Raw genomic sequence first — 22,472 nt, 5'->3', positions numbered from 1 at the left:
GAGTCATGCGATCATTTCAATGAACTGAGTGTTGTCTGTCTAAAGTGCTAACTCAGTTTTGGGTGGAATTAGTAATGTAACTTCCTTCCCTGTATTTTTCCAGAGCTTGTGGTAGCCTGGGGATTTAGATATGGGAATTGCACAAGTGTAGTTGAAAATGGGCCTTACTTAATACCTCTGCTGGTTGTTCATTGCTGGCTTTACTTTACAAGCCAATAGGAGAGGGAAGAATTGAGGCAGGGAGGGCTACCTCAGTGTGGTTCCTGGGAGGGGTAGTGAGAGCAGATACAGTTTTGTTTCGTTTAGCCGTGCATTCTGCTTCCTGCAGTTTATTTAGATGCTTAACTGAGAAACTTGAAAAATACTAAAGAGTGCTCAACAGGACAGTAAAACCTTTCTAAACAGATCTTTCTTGTCACCCCATGTTGTTTCTCCAGCTTCAGAACAAACTCAACCTTGATGTTTCTTTCATAAGTCCACTAAATTCTGCTCTAGATGAAGTCTAAGAAAAGATGTCCTGTAGCATACCCTAAAGGTGGTGAAATCAAAGATGTGAAAGGCCGGAGATAGAGGGTGCATTGCAGGATGTCCATTGCTGCAGCCAGATGTAAGCTCCTTTTCAATTACTGGGTTAACTTAGTTCAGATATCAAAGATGCAGGTAGCCAGCTAGCTGGCTGCCTGAAGGTAAATCTTAAATACTCAGTCGTACAAAAGAAGTCCTGCCACAGATGAAGACCTGGGAAGCTGGAACAAGGTTCAGTTTGGCTGAGGGTTCATAGCATGGTAGCACAAAAAGCCTGCTTCTTTCTTATAGTTGAATGACCTGCTTCTTACTACACAGGAGCTATTGCTACTCCTAAAGTTTTTAAATTCTTAGATAAATTGTATTTAGGTATGGATTACACAATCTGTGTACTTTGCAAAAATTTTAGCTCTGTGAGTGCTCTGTACTGGGCAAAAGCATTTTCTTGGATCTTCATCGTATACAAAAGGTGTCATTTAACTCATCTTTGGATAATTATTTTTGCAGTGCCCTCACAAGCTGGCATTTTAAGAGCTTTGGTACTTCTTGTCAAAGTTTTGCCTGGAGCTGTCTTGTGCCAAGAGCTCTTGGGACATGGAACAGCTGTGGGGAGAGGTTCAAGGTCTAAGTGGCAACTATGCTCAGTATTTCAGGGAAGTCATAATTCATGGCTATTTTGTTTAATTTTTTATTTTTTTTTAAAGTCTTGGTTAAACAACCATAAATTATGAACGGTCCATTTGCAAATGTAAGCGTTCAGTGGCAGATGCCAATGGGAGGGGCTCAAATGCATGGAATTGTGTGAATGGGAAAGGCTCACTCTTATCAGCTTTATCCTTTGCAGTTTAGAAAATAATTATTTTTTAATTTTTTATTATTCTTGGAGGGTCCATTTATCACATAGTAGATCTGTGGTGAGGAAGAAGTGAAATGAAAATATCCTTATAATTTTCAGAAGGGAACAAGAGGCTTGGGCTAAGGCTACTGATAACTTGTCTGGCTTCTGCTATATGTTAGGGATCTAGTTAAAATAGAGTTTGCTTTTCTTTTTCATCTTTTCTGTGTTTTTGTTTTGTTTGTTTGGGTTTTCTTGTTGTTGTGAGACTTCACACATAAAACTGGGCAGGAGTTCCTGCAGGCTTTGGCTGAGTCAATGCTGCTGCCTAAACCTGCCTCTCCTCCTATCTGCAGCTTCTTCTCTCAATGCCTTTTCATTTATTCCTTTGTGGACTTACAGCTAATGTGATATTTGATCAGGACATTTTTAATTTAAAAAGCTGAATAAAATGGCTAAATCCCTAGCAGGAAGTTTTAAATGGTGCCAGGGAGAAGTTGAATCATTACAACCATTAAATTGCTAACATGGTTCCCAGCATGACTGCCCTGTGTTGGGCTGTGCTCTCTTAGGTGGCTCTGATGCTTGTAGCAACTTGTGCCTGAAGACCCCTTCTGTACCTCTGGCATTTGTTTCTCTCTTCCTTTCTTTTGATAAAGAAGGGTCTGAGACCTTAGGTTGAGCCATGACTTCTGCACCATCACCTGATGCCTACATTTTCTCTTCCATGTTCCCTGATATCACCATGGGCTTTCAGAAAGATTAAGCCACCTGGTCAAGATGAAGATCTACATATTTTGGCTATTTCCAGCTCCTGCAGAATATTCCTCCCTCTTACTGTCTTGCAGATTTATGAAGACATAAGGGAAAATATGAAATCTATAATGAGGTTGTCTTCCCAAAAGAGTGAGCTGCATGTGTCTGCCTGCAGCATCCCTCTGTGCAATTTGGTCTCTTCTCTGATGCTGGTAGTGGGAACATGTTTGAAGTTGAGAAACTGCCTCTGCACAGGGACTGTCAGCAAGGGAAAACCCAAGGCTATTTTCTAGTCACTAAGGTCACTTCCTCTAATACTGTTTAGTTTTTTGGGGTGTTTTATTTGTTCTTTTTGGGGAGGGGGGGTTGTTTGTTTATTTTTTTTATAGGAATGGCCATCTGTATTGCAAGTCTGAATGCTGTCCTTTGGTTAAAAAGACACTTGTTCTTTCCCTGAGGTTGCTTTCTCCATTTTATTTTTTTTCCCATGTAGCTTTTCCCTTCTACTATCTATTTCATGTGTTTCTTCCCACCCATCACTCACTTGCACCAAAATTATTTCACACCAGTTAAAAGCTAGTCACTTTATTCCTGGGACAAGTTGTCATCCTTAAAGACTTGTAGTATGAGAAGACAGTACCTCCAAAGCAGAAGAAATCCCCTTCCTTATTTTCCATTTCTGTGGCCAGGATGGTGTTTTGATCTTCTGTCAGTTAGTGACAGTTCATGGGACAGCTTTCAGAGAAAAAAAGAAACACCTTGTCAGCATGTCAAACACACTAAAAGAATTAGAGAGCAGGAAGGAAGATTGCTGCCTTTAGACCCTGGAGGAGGACTGGGTTCATTTTTCAGGGGATTGTGGAATATAACCAATGCTTTCAGGGACCTGCTCGTGGGACTTTCCATGGGCTTCAGCATCTGTATGAAATTTGCACTCCTCTGAACTGGTAAAGGTTGGTCTACAGGGTGTCTTAAGATTTGGGAAGGTTTTAGCAGTAGCTCAACTGTTTTATGTGTCCAGCAGACATGGGAGATGAGTTGGAGCCAAGTCAAAGCTTTGCTGGAGCTAGGGTGTCCTATTTTACCTGTATTTTATAAAAGAAAGATGAAGCAATAGAAGTAGGAGAAATTTAAAAATACACAAATTGTTCTTCTATAGATCTCTGTATTGATTTCTTGAAAATCATTGCCAACACTTTAATCTGGGACTTTTTTGAAACTTTGGGATAGCTTGCACTATACTTTTTGCTAGGGCATGTTTGTATTTGAAATAAATAATTTTGTGATCTTGGTATTAGAGAGACAATTTAAATTGTGTTAATTGAATCACTACCCTGTAGTTCTTAACTTAATGCTTTCCCTGTGTGTAATTCTCATTACACACTAGATTCGAAGGGAGTTGTAATAAAAAAGGGCTCTTTTGCACTTCGAAATATGTACAGTTATTTTTATGTCTTACAAAACAACAGAGCTAGAGGAAAGTTTAGTTTGGCTCTCAATTGGGATTCAAGCACTTGCAGTGAAATCAAGAACATTATAGAAGTACCAAGGTGAGATTATCTCACAGTCATGTGTACATCTGCGTACATTAGTATTAGCTTTTAAAACTAAATGAAAGGCTTGTTAATTAAATAATAACCAATTGCAAATAATGTACAAAAAAGCAATGACCACTTCCACAAAAATGCATTTCAGATTAAATTGGTTTGCAGTTGTGTGAATACTTTTCTCAACAGTAGCATATTAGAATTTGTTCTTTCCTCTTCACAGCCATGGCAGGAAGGAAAGTCCATACATTGTACTGCTGTAGGTATGAGCTGGACGCAGTTATAACAATAGTTTTAAAATAAGAGGCCACAAAAAGTGATGTTTACTCTGATTCTCCCAGTTCAGAACTGTGATTAAGGTAAAGAAAAGCACATTCAAAATGTCTTAACCATGAGTGAATGCTTTTCTGTTCATCTCCAGTCTTTTGAAAGCATAGTGTGTCAGCAGCTTCCCTGCGTAGTCCAGCACCAAGTTCAGGTGACGAGGTCTTGCCCTGCTGTGGGGGTTTCTCTGCCTGCAGACAAACACAGCAACCATATCAGTGTGTGTGCATGGTGGTTGTTTCTAGATATGGTCAAAACACAGTTTAACCTTGCAGAGCAGTTCATATGGATCGAACCACTTCTGAGCTGCATGAAGCAGCACAGTTCAGTACCACAGGAAACATTCTGGTCAGTAGTGAAGTGTATTTGTTTGGGTTTTTGTAACTAGGTTTCATAGCAAAGTGAGTAGGGTGTAATATAAGTAGGGCTTTGAGAAACTGATCTGAAAACATGTGACAATCAGTTGATTTTATCTGTGTTTTGTTTATTATTTTGAAGCATTTTTCTACAAATAGTCCTCTCAGAGGCCAGGCCAGTGGCGTGAGCATCAGTCATTAGAGAAGGACAGTGCTGAGCCAAAGTAATTTTCTTCTTCAGAAGAAGCTAATGTAAGGCTTATCTTGAGCACAGGCAACCTGATCTGTGGCTGCAGACACTGCAGCTTTTGAGCTGGTGCAGGGGAGGAAGTGGGGCGAGAGGAGCGCGCCTTGCTGCCCAGATGTGGTGGGGAGGAGGAAGCTGGCCACTTGCTGATGAGTGTGCAGGACACAGATGCCTACACCAGAAACAAGCACCCCAACACCTCCACCATTTCATAGTCAATGCAGAGAAACAGGTGTTTTTAGGCATTGGCATCCTATTGTAGCACAGGAGGCTAAAACTGGGCAGGGAAATTGTGCCCTAGAAATACCATCTCTGTCTGTTGGATGGGAAGGAAACTTAGGGGTTCCTAGCTCATGTCCAAGTGCCTGCATCACAGCTGTCTGTAATTTAAATCCCAAAAGTTATATATCGAAGCATATTACTGAAACTAACTTTATTAATGTATATAGCTTTTTACTTTTCTTCTCTCTTTACAGTGCTTTATATTTTTTTTTATGTGGCTTTTATTTAATTAAATATATTTGTTTATTCTTGCTTGGAAGCAAATAGGATCAAGGACGTTCAGGTCAGCAAACAAATAGGATGCAAAACATGAACATGACTTTTTCTGAGGAACAGTTGGAACTTCTTGGCCACCAATGATTTCTGTTTTCTCAGCTCCAGCATGATGCAGCATTGGTTAGAGATGCCCACAAAGGTGTGGGGTAACAGCTGTCCCATTGCTTGACTTTATAAATATCTGGGGATAAGATTGCACAAGAGGGCTTTAACTGGTCTGTACTTTGTTCATTTTTATTGATTTTCTACCATATTGCTCTCTTTTGAAACCTGTTTCATAGACAACGTCGTTGTTTGTTTTTTTTTTTCAATTTTGGTTTTGTTGACTTTTTTGAGGTTTTTTTGTTTTGTTTTATTTTCTTTTTGTTTAGGAGACTGTCCATGATGGAAGCCCATTAAAATACTATTTTTGGTTTTTAGTTCTTCTTTTTTTCCTGGTTGCCCTTTATCACAGTTTTTGTTGAGACATGTTTTACAAAACACAGGGCAATTTAAAGTGGTAATTACTGCCTTTTAAAATTTCTAATTGCACTTTCTACTTTCAGTACTTATGGTCCAGACTCTTCCCTAGGGGAAGCAGCTATTCCCCTAGCTGTTGTCTGGGTTGAGCAGATAGCTCTGATACCATTTTCCATCACTGTGAGAGATGAGTAATTCTTAAACAACGGCATAATCATACAGTTGGTTTTTTGCCTTGGGTTTTTAACTTGTGTGGTTAAAAAAACTACTTGATCTTCTTTCCAATACCTGAAGGGAACCTGCAAGAAAGACAGACTATTTACAAGAGCATGTGGTGACAGCACAGGTGGAAATTACTTCAAACTTAAAAGATGGTAGGTTTAGATTATATAGTAGGAAAAAATCTTTACTGTGAAGGTAGAAGGGTACTGGAACACGTTGTTCAGAATAGCTGTGGATTCCCCATCCCTTGAAATATTTAAGGCCAGGCTGGATGGAACTCTGAGCAACCTGATGTGTAGTGGAAGGTATCCCTATCCATGGCAGGGGGATTGGAACTAGATGATTTTAAGGTTTCTTCCAACCCAGGCCATTCTATGATTCTAAGATCTGTACATATCTGTGCTCTTCTGTGGAGGGTGGGACCAAATGTACATATACTGGTTTTCTCAGAAATATGTTTTAGCAACTTTTTAGGTTTTTTTCTTGTTTTTAAGCTTGACACATTAGTAATGTGTTTCATTTTTGTAGGAGGAAACCTTAGAGTTACACTAGACTTTGCTTGAACCTGTTCTATCAGGTTCTATCAGTTCTACTATAACTTTCTTCCTGCAAATGACATTTTAAAAGACTCACTTTGAAAAATGCAGTGTCTGTAGTAGATGTTATTTGCTGAAAACCTCTTCCTGTTGAGCAGTTGCCTTGTCAGAGAGTGTGCATCTTGCTATTATTGCTCTTAGGTTTGATTTCTGTTTTCCAGGTGCCTCTTTTCTACTGTATCTGATGCAAAATGACTATCAAGACCAAAGGACAATGTCTAAAAGTAGACTTAGGTGGCGAGGGGGGGTGTGGTGTGAGTGATGTCAAATGACTAAAGCTATAAGAATTAGAGCACTTACATCAACCTGTTACACCCCTTCCTTCTGTAGCAAGTGTCCCCTAAAATAGTGATTTTCAAATAGTGTCTCATAGGAAATATGGTGCCTGTGAGAGCTTTGTCCAGTCCTCACAGCCACAGGACTCCTTCACTCTCAGCTTGATGGGAGAAGAGCAAAAGGTGAAGGTGTTTGCAGCAAGTTGCTCACCCAGTATTACTGCCAGCAAGATGTAGCACTTACTGTGCCATGCCACTCCTCTGTATTGTCAGCTTTCATGCTGCAAAACTGTGTCATGCAAGTCTGGTGTTATATACTCAAGTACAGTCAGTACAGTAGATACTACAGCAGTATTCAGTCTCTGGCTCCTGGTGGAACACTGCTGCAATTTGCTTTCAGATGCTAAAAATCATCTTTTCCTTTAGTACTCTCTCCTGACTCTTTAATATCTAGGTGGTTTAGTACAGGTCTGTTGAAGTATTAATCATTAAGTGGCTAGATTGGAGGCAGTCTAACTAATATTTTGTTGTTTATTTTTTTCTCCACCCCCCAGCTTGGCGATCCATCCATTTTCCCTGCTGTTATCGTGGAGCATGTTCCTAGTGCAGAACTCCTACATAACTACTCTGGCTTAACCTGTGTGGATGAACCTAGTGACATGATCACTGAGAACTCTCTGGATGTCGCAGAAGAGCAAATCATAGAAGATGATGATATCACCCTCACAGGTTGGCAATAAAACCATCTCTCTGCCATGTCTTTGCACCAAGATGGCTGTGACTAATGGAGGAAGAAAGTTTAATGACAAAAAACAGGGAGAAAAATGTATAGTGGAATTGAATATTGTTAATTCTGTACAAGACAGAGAAAATGGCATTAATATTGTTAGCAGGTGGCTTGCAATCCTAGTTGCACAGCTGATAATGATGAAGAGTTTCATCCATCAACAGTGATTAAGGCAAAGTCCTGCTCAGAGTACCAACAAAGTTTTTCTTTGTTCTTCATAGGTTTTGTTTGCTTTTATTTAATAGGTGGTGCATTCTTAAGTAAACATATATACCAAAAAGCAGGAATGTGCAGCTTGAGTAGATGTACTGCTTTTAACTTGCCGAAGGTATACAGTAATAAATTAAAATGTGCGTGCTAGCGTGACTTATTGGTGTAAGTATACTCAGCATAGTATTGATCTTGGATCTCTAGTAATGATTCACACCTAAATTACAGATATTGTTTGTAAATACTGTTAGAAAAGGTAGCCCTAAAGAACAAACAATTGTCAAGAGAAAAGCTCAAAGACCTGTCACATTTTAAAAGCATCTCCTCACTGAATGCATGTATTTGAAGTGTTTTTGTAGAAAAAGTCTCAGAGGTGGGGTAGATAATTTACAGAAAGAAGTTTTGATTTAGCCACTAGGCTTCACACCTGGACTGTGTCCAAGGAGAGAGACAGCTTGCTGGTTTCACTCAATACTTTTGACATTATTTCCAAAGACATGCTCTGATACAATCTTTTACTACAAAAAGCAAAACAAGAACTCAACATAACCTGACATGAGGAACAGTTCACAGAGTAAATTGACATGAGCTGCTCTCAGTAAATGGTTTTATCTGATGAGTATGGCTCCTTTTTTTTTTCATAGTAGTGAATTATCTGTGAACAGACTGTGACCATACAAATAAGTTAGGTTATTATTCAAGAAGGTTTTCCATACTCAAACAGTATTTCATATTGAGACCTCTTGCCAACTTGCTGTTCATATTAATTATTCACACTACAACTGGCATATCCCCAGTGTGTTACTTAAGCACCACTTAATGCGTCCGTGTGAATTTCATAGTGGATCATTTTTGTGAATCCATATTCACTATAATATATTGTGTGTGAATTTTTACATGCATGAGTAATTGTGAAGCTCCACTTTTGTGAATGCCCTTGTAAACCTTTTTTTCTTTTTTTTTTTTCGTTGCTGGTCACATGAGAAGGTTTTGCAAATTGCTGCCAGAAACTGAAAATATTTAATCCTTGTAACTGATGGTATCCAAGGGTTTCTGGGATACTTTGGAGGCAGACAAGTACAGTATTGTTCCCATCATCCATTATAGTTCAAGAAATCTGGTTTTCTTTAAAGGCAAAGTCCTTAGAAATTGAGAGCTGCCACTTTGCAGAGATAATTGTTGTGATGATAACGAATTATCTGTTTCAGTGTCCATCTTGTGTGTGCAGTGGATTTCCTTAGCATGGAAAGGGAAAGGGGATGAATGCAAGTTGACCCAGGACCAACACTGTGGTTGGAAATCTGCTCAGGACAAGGCAGGCAACACTGGCAGCTCAGCCACTGGTCTCTGGCAGGAAACTATCCAGCCTGACTCTAGTGGGGCAGAATTTGGGGCCCAGGGGTGTGAAGGCACCCCACAGGAGGTGGGAGGCCCCTGTTACCTCCCTGCCCACTGCGGACAAGTACTGGCTGTGGCCACAGCTGCCCAGTTGAACTGCAAGACTGCTGTGTGGGAGAGACCCCCAGTTCAAGTATAGTTTGCTGTAGGCTGCCTCTGAAATGGGGCTAATCATAGCTCAATTTTCCCACCTACTCTGTTTTTCAGCTGCTTTTTTTCTTTTCTCTCTTCTTTGAAGTTTCCTCCTTGATTTTGTTTGCTCTCAACAGTGAAATGTGTTGTTTTGCTCTTTGAAGTTAGTACCAGTCTTTTCAGTCACTTCAACATTATGCCTTTGAGAGAGGATCAGACATCATAAAGACTGTACTAATTCCACATTAAAATATTTATAAGACTGAAATTCACAGCAAAACAAAACTGAAACCACTGTAATTTAACTAAACAGTACTGAGCGATGGCTGCTTAATATGAAGGATTTAGGTTTTTTTAAGTTACTAGTTTTTCAGTACTGTTTTATGACTGTCATACACTGGGCTTCTCTTTTGTCCTAGATTAACAGAAATTAGCAGTAGTCCTCATGAAACTGAAGCAATTGGTTTTTAGGGGTCTATCTGCAAAATAGCGGACGCTGATACGTTTTTTTCATCTGTAGGATGTAGCTTCAGCCCTTCAAAAGCACATCTATCACATGTTGGTGATTACTTACCTGTCAGATAAATGATAACCTGCAGAAAACTATAAGAATGGCATCTATTGCACATGAAACCCTGCTGAGACATGGCCAGAAATCAACTTTTTAGCTAGGTTAATGCTCATGCTGTAATTTCTTTTGTATTGAATAGGCAGATGTGACTTATCACCCTCCTCTTTAAAAGCACTTTTCCCTGGAAAAACTGTGTTGGCAATTTTATGGTCGGTTTGTTGCCAATCTTATAGGATTTTAAATGATTAACCATCATGTAGTAAAGGGTGATTAACAAAATAAATTGGAGCATTTGGCTTTGACTGAAGTTTTATCTCTAATGGGAATTTTGAAATATTTTTTCTCTGAAAAATACATGGGATAATGTTTTTGTGCAGAAGAACTCTAGGCCAACTTGTCAGATGGTACAATTTGCTACACTTTGTAGATCTTATTAATGTGGCTAGTTATGGATATAAGGTGCACAGGAAGGAGGAACTAATCAGATTATGTAACTCCTGAAAACTTTTTTTTTTTTTTAACTTTGTCATGTTTGGTGATTTTAATTGACAGTTAATCAAAGGCTGCCATTTTGTGGTTCACCTATTCTGGCATTGTTTTCGTGGGATCAGGGAAGTGGCTGCACTGAGACCGTTTCGGGGAGAGGGGATGAGAGAACAGGGACAGCAAGTTTGCATTTAAGTGTCCCATGCCCTGGTCTAAATAGGGAGCATGGAAGTGTGCATTTTCATAGATGGATAATGGTACTTAATAACCGGTTCATTTTGCAACATTTTGAAGTTTGGGACCATTTGCCTGGTACATTTTGTGAAACTCTAGCAGTCCTGCACAAACACAGCTTCTTGGTGGTCATTTTTGATGTTACAAAGAAATCCAAAGGACAAGTTGGATGGAAACTGAACTTTATAGTGTTAATCTGTGAGGACTGCGAGTTGAAGAGATGCCAGTTGCAAAAAATCAGGTTTTGGTTTCAGTTACTTTGTAAAGAAATTTTTCACAGCTGCCTGTAGCTCTGGTAAAACCGGAGGGATTTTTTTAATATACCTCCTCAATGAGATAATTTTCTTTACAAATTGTAAAGCCTTATTTAAAAAGCAAAAATGGCGATTTGCAGGTCTCCTGAAATACCTATGTTTTTAAACTCAGTTTTCCAGTGGCAGATAGCAATCAGCTAAGAGTGGATACTAAAAAGTGCTTAGATTTAACAGCCAGCTATTCTGCACAAGGGGAATCTGTCCATATCTAATGGCAACTTTAGATTAGCAACTTTTAGCAACTTTAGATTTCTTCAGACATTCTTTTGAGGTTCTGCAGTCCCTGTTTTTATCTCTAGTAAAACCAGCAGTGAATTTAAACACAGCTGTGACTAGCACAGCCTTAATCTCAGTCTGGACAAAGACTCATGTTGCCCACTCTCCAGAGCTTCCAGCCACCAGGGAAGCAATGGGAGCAGGATAGAATTGCCCAAAGTGGTGTAAAAATTTCAGAAAAGGCACTAGACAGGAGTAGGGAAAGCAGGACTTTGAATTGAGGTGGAGAACTTCTAACATGAGGCATAATTTCAGGGCAGAAAGCTGTGTTTGGGCAAGCGTTGTGCTAATGATGATTTATAGGAACCTGGATTTGCAGTAACTGGGCAGAAATTGGCATGCAGATACAGAGGCTTATGCTTGTGGCTTGCTCAGATAAACAAAAACTTATAGAGTACTTTGGGAAAAAACTGAATATATTTTTAGATGTGGTTTTTCCCCTCCCTTCTCTTTTTCTCCCTTCTTCTCCCTTTTTCCTTTTTTTTCTTACCCATTTTTTCTTCCCTGTCTCTTTTTCCCTTTTTCATTTTTTTCTTCCACATTTTTCTTCCCCCTCCCCCTATTTTCATTTGTTTTTTAAAAGCTTCTATTTCAGATAACATTTAAAACCTGATACTTTGCAGAAATGACACTCCCTGCTGCCCCATTTTTTCAGCTCTGACTTTGGCAAGGAGGAAAAAATAAGCCATTTAATTCCAGTTCTTCTAACAACTGGGACTCTATCATAACATCCAATGATTGGAACACCATTCTGCAGCATTACAGAAAAGCTAAAATATGAGACACCTGCTTGCCTTTGGTAGCTAAGCTGGTTGTCCTTGAGCACTGTCTCATGTTGAAGGATGCAAATGAACATCTCGCTGTTAAATGGACAAAGAGGTGGTCTTTCACTTTTTCTTTGAGGTGCCCCACACCTTGTTTGTATTAGCTCTTGAGTTCTTGTAATTCAACTTGCTAACCCAGAATACCCCCAAAACCTTTTCTCAGACATTTTATAAATTTTGGTTGTCTCACTATGTGATCAAAAAAACCTGAAGCCTGGCATGTTAAGTGACACAAGTTCGGGTCATGAACCAGGGGCAGAGATAGGAGGGAAAACCATAATCCTTGGTTCTTTCAGCAACAGGGAAATATTAGCTTGTCTTAAATCACTCTGTGAAGTCATCTTCTCGGAAGATGCTTGAAGGGTGTTTGCAAGAGCATTGAAGTGGTTAAGAAACTTAATTTTGCCATCCTGTGTTTGTGGATAGAAAGATAGTGCTGCTTCTTGTAGAGGAATTCAGGTTCTCTGGTTCAGGTAGCTCTGCTGGTAAACTACAGAATGATATGCAGACTGAGCTCAGGGTGGGAGCCAGACACAAGAGGCTGTCAACTGCCAACGTTTGGGATAATACTACCAGGGCCAAGCAGGCAATGAACAGTGAGAGAGACTGTAGAAGCCCAGAATTGCTGGTCTTTTGGATAAGAAAGGAGAAGACAGGTGACAGCAGCTGCAGGGGGTGGATGGACACAGAGGGGAAGAGGGAGATCTGCCTGTGGATGGACTCTGAGGCTATAAAAGCCCAGGGGTTCTTTGGCTGGGGTCACCAGCGTGAGCTGTTCCTGTGTTACTGTGCTGTGAATAAATGGCTTTATGGAACGAGACATCTGAGAATCTGCTGTGGGAAACCTGGTCTGACTGTGGAGTGGGTGTGTGGGGAGCCAAGGGGGACACGTCAGTCACGGGAGCTGCCCACTGTGGAAGGGTTTTGACCCAGCAGTGGCAGTCTCTGGCCTTGGGATGTCACTGCCAGGGAGTCTTGTGGATGGTCAGACTGGGAAGTTTCCTTAACATGCTTTTATTTTTCTGAGCAGCAAATCATATTAATTTCTATGTTTACATTATTAATATGGCTATTATAAATTCCTTTCATTAGTCTTGGATAGGGATGGTAAACTTCTAGCTATATGGCATAACAGTGATGTAAAGCTGGTAGCCTCTTCCTCACCTGCTATTGTTCTGAGTGAAGAATTGGCTCTGCTCCATCATCTTAGTACTCAAAAGTCAGCAAGTGGGTTTGATCTTCCTGCAGCCCTCTCTGAGGAAAGAGCAGACAGCAGCAGCTCTTTCCTCCCTGCCTGCAGAACTGAGAACCTGGGAGTACCACTGCTGGCTTTAAAATAGTACATGATAAGCCAGCCATGCTCCATGACTTTGACTGTGCTGGATTGTGGCAGGCTAACATTCCTGTCTACTCAAACAATGTCAGTAACTGAGAACAGCTGCTTTGGCAGTGCTGTGTGCATTTATTTATATTTGTAGGATGTGACATCCTTCTTGACATCTTGATAATGCTGGTAAATTATATGGGAAGTTCTCATCCAGATAAAGCTTAAGAACCATAAGCATCAAGTCACCAGCACCGGTCCAAGAGCGTACATGGCCACAGACTGAATGGGATGGGCATGCTCTCTCTTCTCCTTTCTGATGGGCAGGCATTCCCTAGGGATGCTGTGTGGCTTTTGGGGCTGAGATGCCCTGGGTCTGAGCTCCTGAGCCTGTCAGCTGCCTGACAAAATTGTCAGCGATTTGCTGCCTTGCCCTGCGTCCAAGGTCAGGACCTTAGTCCATATTCACTTTCTCTTCATGCTATCCTCCTCCCCAGCTCTGTGTTACTCATCTTTTAAGACTGTTTAGAGATGTCAGCCAGAAGGTGCAGATCCTTAACTGTCTGAATGTCTTTGCCAGATATAGGCTGGAGGTGGTCCTGTAGAAAAAGGGTGAGTTTCTGTGTGGATCAGGGGTTCCCAGCACCTGTCTACTTTATTCTGTATTAGCCTGAGCCTCTTACACTAGAGGCTCAAGGAAAAACTCAGAAGGTAAGGAGGCTTCTGTAAATCACAGCTGGTGGAAGATCCAGCTGGTGGATGCCAGCGTTCATCTTTACCCTCTCATAATGATACAGTTGCTGAAGCTGTAAACATCTGGGATGAAACTAGGGGATTTTGTTTTGTTGGTTTTTTAATGATGCAATTGCTTAGTGCTAATTGAAGTGGTTGCTTTGTTGTTGCTGTGATATTTTTAGGGTTAAAATAGAGAAATTCTATAAGTTATAAACTTGCTTTTGTGTGCAGAAATATTCCAATGTCATTGCATTGTGTTTTAATGTGTATGTTTGCTTGCTCTGTTAGTCAGTGTGGTTTTTTTTGTTTGGTTTTGTTTATTAATGTGACTGCCCCACCCAAAATTCCTCAAAGCCTAATAGGGGGAGAGAGAGGTGTAAAGCCTGCAAAAGTGACGGAGGTTTGTTGGTATCCTAGGGAGGGGAATATTTATGCAGCTCTTTTTATCATTTTGATAGATGCAAGTGAATTCCCCAAAGTTGCATCAAATTCATGTCAAAGGATAAGGAAGTCCGACCCAATCATTTCTATTCGACAAACAGTCATTTCTAAAAGGATGCATTAAACAATTTTAAAAGTTTATGGTACCAGGAACTGCCATCTATGTTATTTTTCATGCATCAGTTATTTTGAAAAAATCATCTGGTAAAGTCCTCTTCCAGTTAAAGCAGTATTATCTTCTTGGAACAGCTGTTATTTTGCAAAATGATATTGTATTGGATTTTCTTGTTGTGTACCCCTAGATGATCTTACCATGTACCTTAAGCATTATAATTAATGTTCAGGAGCTTTGGGTTTATCTGATGGCTGCCTTGTGAGATTAATGAGAAATTGTCTAGAAGTCAAAAATTTTCAAAAGCTTCCCAACCTTCTATATTGCTTTTCATGTTTTATGTTTGCTTTCCAGTGTGTTCCTGGAGCCTGCACTGTTAGCCCTACATGTAATTCCCATGAATTTGAATGGTTTAGGATTCAACTACACCTTTACATTACATGGCCTCTAATAGAACCTGTGGAATATTTTCTTGTCTCTTCTCCACACTAAATGACTGGATAGTTTTGATGGGCATCTCTTATTTATGGAATTCACTTCTGTTCATAGAACCACTGAATTTTTAGGGTTGGAAAAGATCTCTCAGATCATCAAGTCCTACTGTCAGCCCAGAACCACCCCCATGTTCACCATTAAATCATGTCTTCAAGTGTCACATCCACATGATTTTTTGTGGATACCACATTGGGGCACCATAAGAAGTTAGCAATATTGTGTTTTTAAATAATAATCTCTGGAATATTGCTTGTGGTTTTCTTAGTTTCATGGGTGTTGTGTTTCAGTGCATGTGCTTGATCAGCAAAGAGAGGGGTTAGAAAGATGAGGCAGAAACAAAGGATTTGTTCAGGGGTGTTTATACATGCAATCTGAAAAATGTACTGTACTAAATAAAAAATATTATTGCAGTGTGCATTTTCTCCCCAGCTAATCTGTTGCTACACATCTACTAGAAGATCATCTCTATCACTTTTTTTTTTTTTTCTGGGATTGAAATAGGAATAAATATCATGTTAAGCTTTAAGTCTAGTTTGTAGCTTCTTAAGATTTTTTTTTTCCTCCCTTGCTTTTAGTTGAAGCATCTTGTCATAATGGAGATGAAACAATGGAAACAATTGAAGCTGCTGAAGCACTTCTTAATATGGACTCCCCTGATCCTATGTTGGATGAAAAAAGAATGAGTAAGTTTTTTTTATGAAAATCCAATCTGTATTTGCCAGGTTTATTTGTGAAAGGAGGAGGGATTCACTGCAGCATGGTTTCAATTTCCAGATAGCCTTTATGTACGTAGTTTGAGTATCAGAAATCCAGTGTTGCATACAATGAAGGATTTCATTGCTATGCCAGAGCTGAAGAGGAAAGGAAAGTGTCAAAGATTACAGAGAGAAAATGTGAATGAAGTTGGATGGTTTAGATTGCTGTGTTTTATTTGGTTGATGTTTATGCTGTCTGGATAAAAGAATATACATTTACATTTACAGATTGCCTTAAATATGAATGTGTGATCAGCAGATAATTGTGCTTTTTGTGGGGTGGGTTCTGTCATTCAATTGTTCTGTTTTAGTAGTGCCTCTGCTTGTGTAAAATGTTGTCAGTACATATATTGAATTATAAACCAGTCTTCTCTCACCTGAAAGACTTAAGTGTCATTGTTTGATTTTATTCTGTGTTTGAATTTTTGCTCTAAAGCCAGCTTTTTAAAATTTTTTGGCTGTGTGAAAATACATCTTTTGTCCCTTTCCCTTAAGCAACTATGTTTGGTGCAACAGAAGAGGAAGAAATGGTGCCTCCTATCACACATGTGTCAGTCACACTGGATGGGATCCCCGAAGTGGTGGAAGTTCACCAAGCCCCAGACCCTTATACTGAGTCACCAGAGACTCCAGAATTTGAACAGCCAAAGAAGAAAAAAGGTAAGATGCTACTGGAGAACAGCAGTGTGGAGCAGGAGAGTAGTGGGTGGTACGGTCGGTTCCTTGTGGGTGTCTGGAACCATTCTGGGTGTCAAGCCAAAATAACTGAGCGAGCTCAGCCAGAAATGCAGGGAAAGCATTTTCTTCCTGCCTAGTGGAGCACATGTACGGGTGCTTAGACTAATGATGTTGTAGAAGTGCGATGGCTTATCCTACGGGAATCTGTGCTTGTTCCTATTTATAGTTTCTTCTTCAGAGCAGAATTGCAATACAAGCCATGGAGCTTTTGCTGCTGCAAATCCAGAAGTACTTTCATTAGCATTTACTTAGCTTCAACTGAAGATACTTGATCAGTTCAGAATATGGGATGAGAATAGGAAGAGATTTTTACCTTTTCTTAAATATTACTGATTTTTTTATTATTATTAGTAGCTGCATGCTACAGTAAGTCCCATTTGTAGTAGATGACATTTACATAGTGTAGGGATGTTCCACTGCAATCAGTGCTGTGCCAAAGAGTCATGAAGTGGTATTAGCCAGTCATTCTGCTCCCGTTTTCCCACCCTGCTTCAGCGTGGACCCCATTAGAGGCTCTGAAGCTGGTGTCTGCAGGAAAAGAGAGTCATGCTGTACATATAGATGTTAAGTGCCCTTGCAACAAATTAATATTAAAAAAAATAAACAGAGGAGCTTATGTTTCTGGAACTAATCCTAGGGCTCATCCTAGAATATGAGGACTTTAACAGGTTCCCCTGTGTAATAGCCTTCCAGAATAAGGCTTCTGCTACCCAGCCATACTCGTGTGGAATGGGAGTGCATTTTTACTGCTACTTTTTATGCTAATTCCAAATGTTGGGAATTGTTTTGTGTGGGAGAGACCATATTGGCCCATGAAGATCTTGGGGAAGCCTCCTGAGCCCCATGTGTGTCACAAGGTCTCATAGCATGGGTGTGGGTCAGCAAGTCTCTGATTCCCCTAAGAAAGCTGAACTGAAACTACTGTGGAGGAGAGCTTTACCAGCAGCTGCCTTGAAAGTGCTTCTGGGGAAGTACTGTGGCTGTGCACACTACTGTGAGATAACCAGCTGTAAGAGGATTAAATTGGGAGGGTTTTGTTTGTTCTTTTCTTCCCTTCTTCTTTTTAAACGTTGGCTACTGTGTGGGTCAAAACAGGGAGCTGCTGTCTGCCATACATTTAACCTCTTTGGTTTGATGCTTTTGTCTTGTGCTTCTGCTTACTCCCACTCCTTCCTCCTCCCTTGCTGTAGGTTAGAAAACCAGTTGCTTGACAGAAAATGTATATTTGTTTTAGAAAAAAAAAAATGCTAGGAAAGATACATCAGCTTAGTGTGTCATTACATACTAGTTTTCAGTGAACTTGAGGCTTTGTAAAATAGATGGTATGGTCTGAGTGATGTAGAAGTATTACTTCAAAATATCTGGGGATTTTTAAGCCATTGTTGTACAAGAATTGCTGCAAAATGTTATTAAGTTTGTAGTGCACTTTTGGATAATGTGTGGTGTGTGGTGGGATTCTTTTGGGATTTTGTTTGTTTGCTTGTAGGGCTTTTTTTTTTTTTTTTTTGAGTACACTGTTTCCTTTCCTTTGGTCAGTTATGAAGTGTGGCAAAGGATAGTGATCATTTTGCCTTGTCCATCTCACTCATTATTTTATAAGATTTCTATAGATTTTATAGACTTCTTTAATAGACCTCTAGCATGTATAAGCCATTAGCTAAACTTAGAGGGCTTCACAGTGCAGAGCATTGCCAGCTAACTGCGCCAGAATGGCACTGCCAAGTAGAGCTCCTCCAAGAGAATGTTCACCAGAAGCAATGTGGTGGTTTCACTTCCTTTCCTTTTGGCCTTATTGCTGCAGCAGGAGAGCTGTATCCACCCATCTGCTCAACTCCAAGCCCATGTTCAGCATGATGTTTGTACTGATGATGAATGTCTGAGCACTGAGCTGTTCATCAATGGATCAGAAAGACAGGAAAAACAAAGGGATGTCAGCCAAAGAAACCTGGAAATTTGCTATATTAATACCTTCTTTGTATTTGTGTTTGCTGTGGAGGGTATCTGGCAGCAGGTAGTCACATAAGTTATGTACATCATATTTTAGGTATCTGTAATTTATTTTGTTTGTACATAAATTATATTTTTAACAAAACTCACTGAACATAATGCAGAAAAATGGATTTTACATTTTCTGGTGTAGCACAAAATATTTAATCAGAATGAACATTTCACTGCCTAATGTCACCTTAATTTGTAGCAGGAATTTCTAACCTGAAGTGTTTTACAGCCATGGAAATAGGAAAGTGAAAATACCACTTGTAAATCCAATGAACTATCCAAAATTATGGTAGGCCCACATAAGGCTTAGCTCTTGTACATTTTTATCCTTCCTCTTTGTAAAATTCTCTCCTAAAAAGGAATTTAGTTATGTAGTCTGAAAAATAACAAATTCATGCTGTATAGAAGCAAAGGAAGAAGCATGCTAGTGCTTAATGTTCTTTTAAAAAATATCTTATTTTAAACAAAGGAAACATATCTGATGTGTCTCTGTTAGCTGGGTTTTTGATGGTATCAGTCAGTGCCTGGAGATTATAGCTCTGTGTAATCTAAAACTATCCAAATAAAGTATCTCTAGCCCAGATACACAGCAGTAACAGCAACACATTTCTGTAAACAAGTTTCAAATCCTTCACTGGATTTCTAATTTTGGATGGGCTTCTTATAGAGTCCTGAAGTAGTCTAGGCTGAAGAAAGAGAGCCTAGAATTGCTCTTGCAGTCGTATTCATATGTAGTAGCCTAGGTTATCTCTAATCAGAAGTGCATAAATTATATGGGATCAGTACTAGGAGTAGTTCAGTTGTGACCTAATTCAGCTTTTATCCACTTCATTTCCTTTGAAGAACTGAACTCATTTAGACATAATGTCTAAATTACTGATATCAAAATAATACTCTCTACTCCTTAATGGCTACATTTACACCTGTTCAAGAGGGGAAATGAGACAACAGAGTCCTCCCACAGCTCTAATGGGGGAAAGCACTTAGCCAAATTTACTCTGAGGGACTTCTTGTGGGTTAGAAGCTCATCCATGCGAGTGACTTCATCTAGGACATTTTAGGTGAAACAGACATTTCTGCAACTTGCAGTGGAGAAAAGCTGCTAAAAATGTACTCCAGTAGTTTTTTATTCTTTCATATCATGATATATGAAGAAAACAATGTCAGAAGTTTTCCTACCTTCTTTCAAATCAAGGACAACATTACTGGCCAAAACAGTGGGTGTCATTTGTGTCCCATTCTCAGTCATGAATCCTGTGAATGATGAAAGCAAGAAAATTGGAGGACTCCAGGTTTAGTTTACTTACTATAGCTCTCTCAACTATCTGTCCCATGCATCTCCTCCCCCATACACTGTCAAAAAAAAGAAAAGGTACAAAGATGGACTTACAAGACTGCTAATGTCAAAAACTGAGTGCTTAAGCCAGTTTCTTACGATTTCTCAGTAGATACTGGAAGTTTAAGAGGAAGGAAATAGTGCAGACTGGCAATGAGCTGTTTTTTTTTAATTTTCAGAGCTAGTGAAAAACCCTCTCTCAGTCTGCAGCAGAGCTGTTTCCTTACTAAAACAGCCCCTCAAAACAAAACCAAAACTGGAAAGTTACAGTGTATGGGCTTGCACAGACCTTTTGGTCTTGCCTCTTTAGAACATCAATTCTTTGGAAATGCAATAAATAGAGAGAAAAGAAAATTTCCTTTAGGTTTTTAACTATGGCAGTATTCTATCTGAACTAGAAAGGTGTTCCTCTGAGTCTTGTGTATTCTTAGTCTATTCTACCTCTTAAAAGATTATAGGTAATAATATAGGTAATGTCAATGTAGTAATGGGTCACTGCAAAACCTGGTAAGATAAATTCTTATTACATAAGGAAGTTCTGAAGGTTTCTGATTAATTACACCACCTGTAAAAGCTGCCATTTCAGGGAATGAGAACTAATAAAAGAATAAGTGCAAGGTTTTATATTGAAAAATATTTCAGCATTACTTTGCTTTTTTGTTCCCTTTTGTGTTGGCAGTTAATTTTTCAACATTTTCAAACAAGTGCCCTTCATTTTTGCGATCAGTTCTAAGTAACTTCTTTTCAGTTTTCCTCACCAGAGGGCCACCATGCTTATGACTTTAAAAACTGGTAGTTTTTCAGAGCCTGTTACTGGTTCTTCTGATCTTCATAAACAAGGGACTTCCCTTTATCTGCAGTCACTCTAGAAAAGCTGTAAAAGACAACAGGACTGAAAAAAAAGTTTGTTTGCTGTCAGTGTACACTTGCAATAGATTAAACAAGGAGAGAAGCTTGTTTTGTCCCTAACTTCCATTCTGGCAATGAGTGAACCTGATAGTGCTCTGTATTTTATCTACCTTTTCCAGTCTAAGCCCTTAGACATACTTAATAGCTTATTTTTCTCATCTTGTCTGTTTCAAGTGCTCTTAAAAGTACCTGAATAGACAAAGAAATTTCCAATTTACATGGACTTCAGGAAAGTGCATACGTGCATACTGTAGTCTTTTTTTAGAAGTATGGTAGGAGTATAGGAGGTCCTTCCTGCCATAGAAAATGAGGTTCAGCACAGAACTAAGTTCCCAACTTACTAGAAATTGATTTTTTTTTTTAATTGGAGAAACAAATCTCTTTCCTTTCCCTTTCCTTCTTCCTCTTCCCCTTCCCTCTTCTTCCTTACTTTCTTCTTTTTCTTTTTTTTTTTTTTTTTTTTTTTTTTTTTTTTTTTTTCTTAAGCTGCAGTTGATTTACTGGTGATTTATTTCAGGGAAGAAACCAAAACCATCTCGTTCTGAGTCCCCTACCACAACTCCAAACATATCTGTGAAAAAGAAAAACAAAGATGGAAAGGGTAAGTCAAAATAGTTGTGTCCGGAATTTTTAGGAGAGCATTGTTTCTGAGTGATCTGTAAAAAGAAAAAATGCACCAGTTAATTTATGATGTAAACATAGGTTTTATGTTCAGTGGTGGTTAACATCTCAAGGCAAGGAAAAGATGAGCACATGAGTTTTCTTGTTGAAATACTCAGTTCCTTGGGAGAATAATGTATTCGTCACTTTAGTTGCAAGGGTTCTTGGAAACTCTTCAACATCCCTGCAGTGTTTGCTGTGTTTTGAATGAAGTCTTGGGAAGTGCTTTGCATTTTATTAATGCTTCTTAGGCTGTGGTTATTTTGACAGATGATCTTTGAAAATGTGTTCCATCTGTATGTGTCTAATTCTGCATGAGGCTAAGCAAGGCTGCCAACTGGCAGCAGAAACTACCAAGTCCTGAATTTCGAAAAAAAGTAATAGCACAGCTTGAACACTTGGGCAGAAAACTTGGGGGTTTGATACTTTCATTCCTTCTGTATTTAAAAGGTAGAAATAAAAGTAAATGCCGCATAACTGATACAATAAATCATTTGCTCAGCCTGAGCTGTTCAGTAGTGCCTGTGAGTTTTGTCAGCAGCTGGGTTGCTTTGCTATGGGGTCCAACACTGCCCCCGTGCCCAGGCTGGTGTTTAAAGGAAAGGCTGATTCCCAGCCCCAGCGAGCTGTGCTGCACTCAGTGGGAGCTGAGTGACCTCCCCTGTGTCACAAGTGCCTGCTGGTACACCTGGGGACAGATGTGCTCTCATGCATGCAGTGCCTGCCAGGACAGCAGCCTAGCCAGTCCTGGACATTGGTAGCAAAAGAATATCACGCTCTTGAAGTCAGGTTTTCTTCCTTTGGAAGAGGCATTTTCTGCAATAACAGGAAGAAAAATCTGTTGGCAATCAATAAATAATTTTACATGTTAATGCCATCAATTTTAAATATGCATTGTTGTCTCTTCTTTTTTTTTTTTAAATTAAAACCCGATTTTTACGTAAAAATGAGAGGAGTATCAGAGGAATAGTCAAGTGGTGCTCAAATGAAATCATAGAAAATATGGAAGCAGCTAGCCACAAAATTAAAACGAGGAA

The 22,472-nt window shown here is 39.4% G+C and overlaps 1 protein-coding gene across 6 annotated transcripts in view; it reads left to right on the top strand.

Annotated features, from left to right (window-relative positions):
• The window catches only part of ELF1 (E74 like ETS transcription factor 1), an 83,318-nt gene that overhangs the window by 48,203 nt on the left and 12,643 nt on the right, over nt 1–22,472 (top strand). For all 6 annotated transcript variants that reach the window (XM_033514520.1, XM_015619132.2, XM_015619138.3 and 3 more), the window contains 4 exons: nt 7,255–7,429; nt 15,615–15,722; nt 16,290–16,454; nt 21,293–21,376. In XM_033514520.1, coding sequence (XP_033370411.1) covers nt 7,255–7,429; nt 15,615–15,722; nt 16,290–16,454; nt 21,293–21,376 — 532 coding nt within the window. The remainder of the gene's footprint in view (nt 1–7,254; nt 7,430–15,614; nt 15,723–16,289; nt 16,455–21,292; nt 21,377–22,472) is intronic.

This window comes from Parus major, chromosome 1, assembly GCF_001522545.3.
Source record: "Parus major isolate Abel chromosome 1, Parus_major1.1, whole genome shotgun sequence".
In the NCBI taxonomy this organism is placed as follows: Eukaryota; Metazoa; Chordata; class Aves; order Passeriformes; family Paridae; genus Parus; species Parus major.
Note: the sequence above shows the minus strand (reverse complement) of the source record. Positions and strands in the feature narration are given on the sequence as shown.